The sequence below is a fragment of the Phaseolus vulgaris genome, chromosome 9 (assembly GCF_000499845.2).
Source record: "Phaseolus vulgaris cultivar G19833 chromosome 9, P. vulgaris v2.0, whole genome shotgun sequence".
Taxonomy (NCBI): Eukaryota; Viridiplantae; Streptophyta; class Magnoliopsida; order Fabales; family Fabaceae; genus Phaseolus; species Phaseolus vulgaris.
Genome location: NC_023751.2, coordinates 20,724,732 through 20,727,618, shown reverse-complemented (window position 1 = coordinate 20,727,618; position 2,887 = coordinate 20,724,732). Strand labels below are relative to the sequence as shown.

The 2,887-nt window shown below is 37.8% G+C and overlaps 1 protein-coding gene across 1 annotated transcript; it reads left to right on the top strand.

Annotated features, from left to right (window-relative positions):
* The first annotated feature begins 442 nt into the window (after window positions 1-442).
* Window positions 443-2,547, top strand: LOC137822061 (probable WRKY transcription factor 53). Its single transcript, XM_068626956.1, has 3 exons — window positions 443-1,065; window positions 1,225-1,353; window positions 1,471-2,547. Exons 1-3 carry the CDS (start codon window positions 749-751, stop codon window positions 2,081-2,083), a joined length of 1,059 nt encoding a protein of 352 aa, XP_068483057.1. The 5' UTR covers window positions 443-748; the 3' UTR covers window positions 2,084-2,547.
* Window positions 2,548-2,887: the final 340 nt, after the last annotated feature.

Below are 2,887 nucleotides of genomic sequence, written 5' to 3'. Positions count from 1 at the left end.
GGCCCACGTCACCCAACCTTGTCAAAAAGCTTCCATAACAATTTGGAAGGTACAATGGTAACCACGCGGAACAAGGTTTGAAGATTCCTAATCTCCTTCTTTTCCAACCTTACCCTTCTCATAAATCTGACTTTTTCTTCTAATTAAAGAATTATCTGTTGTGGCTCCTTTTTTACTGCGAGTGAAAAAAGTGAGGGATACTGATGATAGGTGTTGTGATTGTGAGTAGTGATATATGATATGGTTATTGAAGATAAGAGGGTCAATGCTAAAGATTTAAGAAGGGTCTGTGCTGGAGAATGGGTCAGCAATTGGACCTCTCATTCTTACCCTTTCAATTCCTATGACCAAAGACTAGTCCGAGTAAAGAAAATCCACTCCACTTTTCTCAGTCAAACTTTCTTTTCCTTTCTATTTTCTGCGCTTTCCCACACTTAGCTTCATTCAGAATCACAACCTCACCTTAGAACTCCCATATAACTCACCTCCTCGCTAACCCCTTTTTTTCTTATTCTCTTCTATATGCGTCTAAACCTTAGGTTTTTGGTTTTGCTTCTTCTGCCACCATCCACTAAATCTGCCCAATCCATGCTTTAGTTTACCTATCTTTTGGCTTTGTGTCCTTGGTCCATGTCCTAGGCAATCTTGGGCATGTGCCAATTTGCCTCTGACATCAAATTTTCTTCTCAGAACCAATCATTTTTCATCACCTGCCACATCACGGGGTTCATCTTGCTTTTGTGCCTACATGGACAACATGGGAGACCCAAAAAGCATCATGAAAGAGCTACTACAAGGTTTGGAGTTGGCAAGGCAGCTCCAAGTGTATCTCCACACGCCTTCTTCGTCCCAAGAAACCCGTGACCTCATCCAGAAGATCATATCCACCTTTGAAAAGGCACTTGAAATGGTAAATTGGAAAGGGCCAGTGCCTAAGGGTGAGTCATCGCAGCTGCCCATAACAGCTGCAATCCGAATGTCAGACTCACCTATCAGCAGTAGTCCCCAAAGTGAAGACTCCGAGAGAGATTTGAAGGACCAAGACCACAATGCTTTCAGAAAAAGGTACATCTAACACCAATGCATGTATCCATACCAAATGTTTTTGTCATTGCATTACGGCAGCTAGCACCTCAAAAAGCTTTCGAGTTGTGGCCGAAATCTGGTCATTAACCTTTTTGAAAACCCTGCATCTAACGTCATGATTAACTTCTTTCCTCGCAGAAACACTTTACCGAGATGGACAAAAAGGATTCGGGTTACACCAGGTATGGGGGTGGAAGGGCCTCTTGATGATGGATATAGTTGGAGAAAATATGGTCAGAAAGACATTCTTGGAGCCATGTACCCCAGGTAACAACATATTTAATACTATTATGTCTATATTATATGTATATAGTGTTGAACTAGATTTATAAATTATATGTGTGTATATATATATATATAACTATATACTTTTGTCGTTTGCAGGGGCTATTACAGATGTACCCACAGAACTGTTCAAGGTTGCATGGCAACAAAGCAAGTGCAAAGATCTGATGAAGACTCTACAATTTTTGAAATCAATTACCGAGGAAAGCACACATGCACGGTGGCCCACAACATGGGTTCTTCTTCAATAATTCCACTGGAAAACCAAGAACCAAGTCTGAACAACACAAATCAGCAGCAGAATATCTTGCAAAGCCTTGAGCAGCAACCAAATGATTTACTTTTGAATCTCCGAGAAGGGTTGAGAGTCCAAACAGAGAACCTAGATTCCACAGACCAATCATTTGCTCCATTCCTTTTCCCATTATCAACAAACATTAAAAATGAAGGTCAAGTTTTCCCTCCCCATTTGCTTGAAAATTTCAGTTCTCCTTATATGTCACCTGCTACATCCGGAATAAGCCACTATTCGGTGTCTCCAAGTAGGGTGAACAGTGTTGTAGGGAACCCAAATTTGGCAACTTTTGAGTCTCATATCAATGACATGATCCCAGCTGCTACTTCAGCTCCAAACTCAGCAGCAGTTGCTTTAGAGTTTCCTTTCAACCAGTTTGAATTTGACGGTCAGAACTTCAGATTCGATAACCCATGATTTTTCTGTTGAGTATACTCAATCAAGAGAAATTGAATAAAGGACAGAATCTATTTTTTTAAACTAATAGAATTAGAAGCATACTATGAAAGTTGAAAGACATCAGCAGATGCTGTAAGGTAACATTCTAGAATTATATGACCCTTTAGAAAAAGAGGCAAAAAACATTTCTATGTATGTCTTAGCTACTTGTGTCGTAGGAATGTGCAATTCTAAAATTGCTTAGTCAATAAGAATTTTCCTTCATTGTTAGAGACATGTCAAGGTATAACAAACTCTCTTTCCTCATTTTTTTGGCTTTATTATCAGGATTTAACTTTACTCACAAAGATACCTTATCAGTGCAAACTGGATGATGAAAATGGTCATTTTCTCGAGTCAGTGGAAAGGGAAAAAAGATATAAGCCATGTATTTGTTTCCAATTCTCTACAAATAAAATAAACAATATTCCAGTCTCTACAAAGCAGGTTAAGGTATCTTATCTTTGACCGTTGAAATGTTGACGCGGACAAAAACAATAAAACTCATGATATTTTGTTGAACTGTGATTTTAGTTGTACAGTATTTACACAGTAAAGTCGCAACTTGGATTGAAAAAAAGGTCATACACTAAAAACATATACTTTACAAATCAATAAATTAATATTTTAATTTAAGATATTATTATATTATTATAAAGAATTGTTAGATGGGTGTTTTTTTTGTGTAAAACAATTTTATTCTTGAAAATAAGAATGGAAAAGTAGGGCAACAAATAAATAAGGGGTCTATGTGACATTTATCCAGCAATATTGTCAAGGGAA

What these genes read in the sequence shown, in the direction of transcription:
- LOC137822061 (XM_068626956.1), top strand. Translation starts at nt 749, where the DNA reads ATGGACAACATGGGAGACCCAAAAAGCATCATGAAAGAGCTACTACAA. An exon ending in CACAATGCTTTCAGAAAAAG is followed by an intron (nt 1,066 to 1,224) that starts GTACATCTAACA and finishes CTTTCCTCGCAG; the next exon opens with AAACACTTTACCGAGATGGA. An exon ending in CTTGGAGCCATGTACCCCAG is followed by an intron (nt 1,354 to 1,470) that starts GTAACAACATAT and finishes TGTCGTTTGCAG; the next exon opens with GGGCTATTACAGATGTACCC.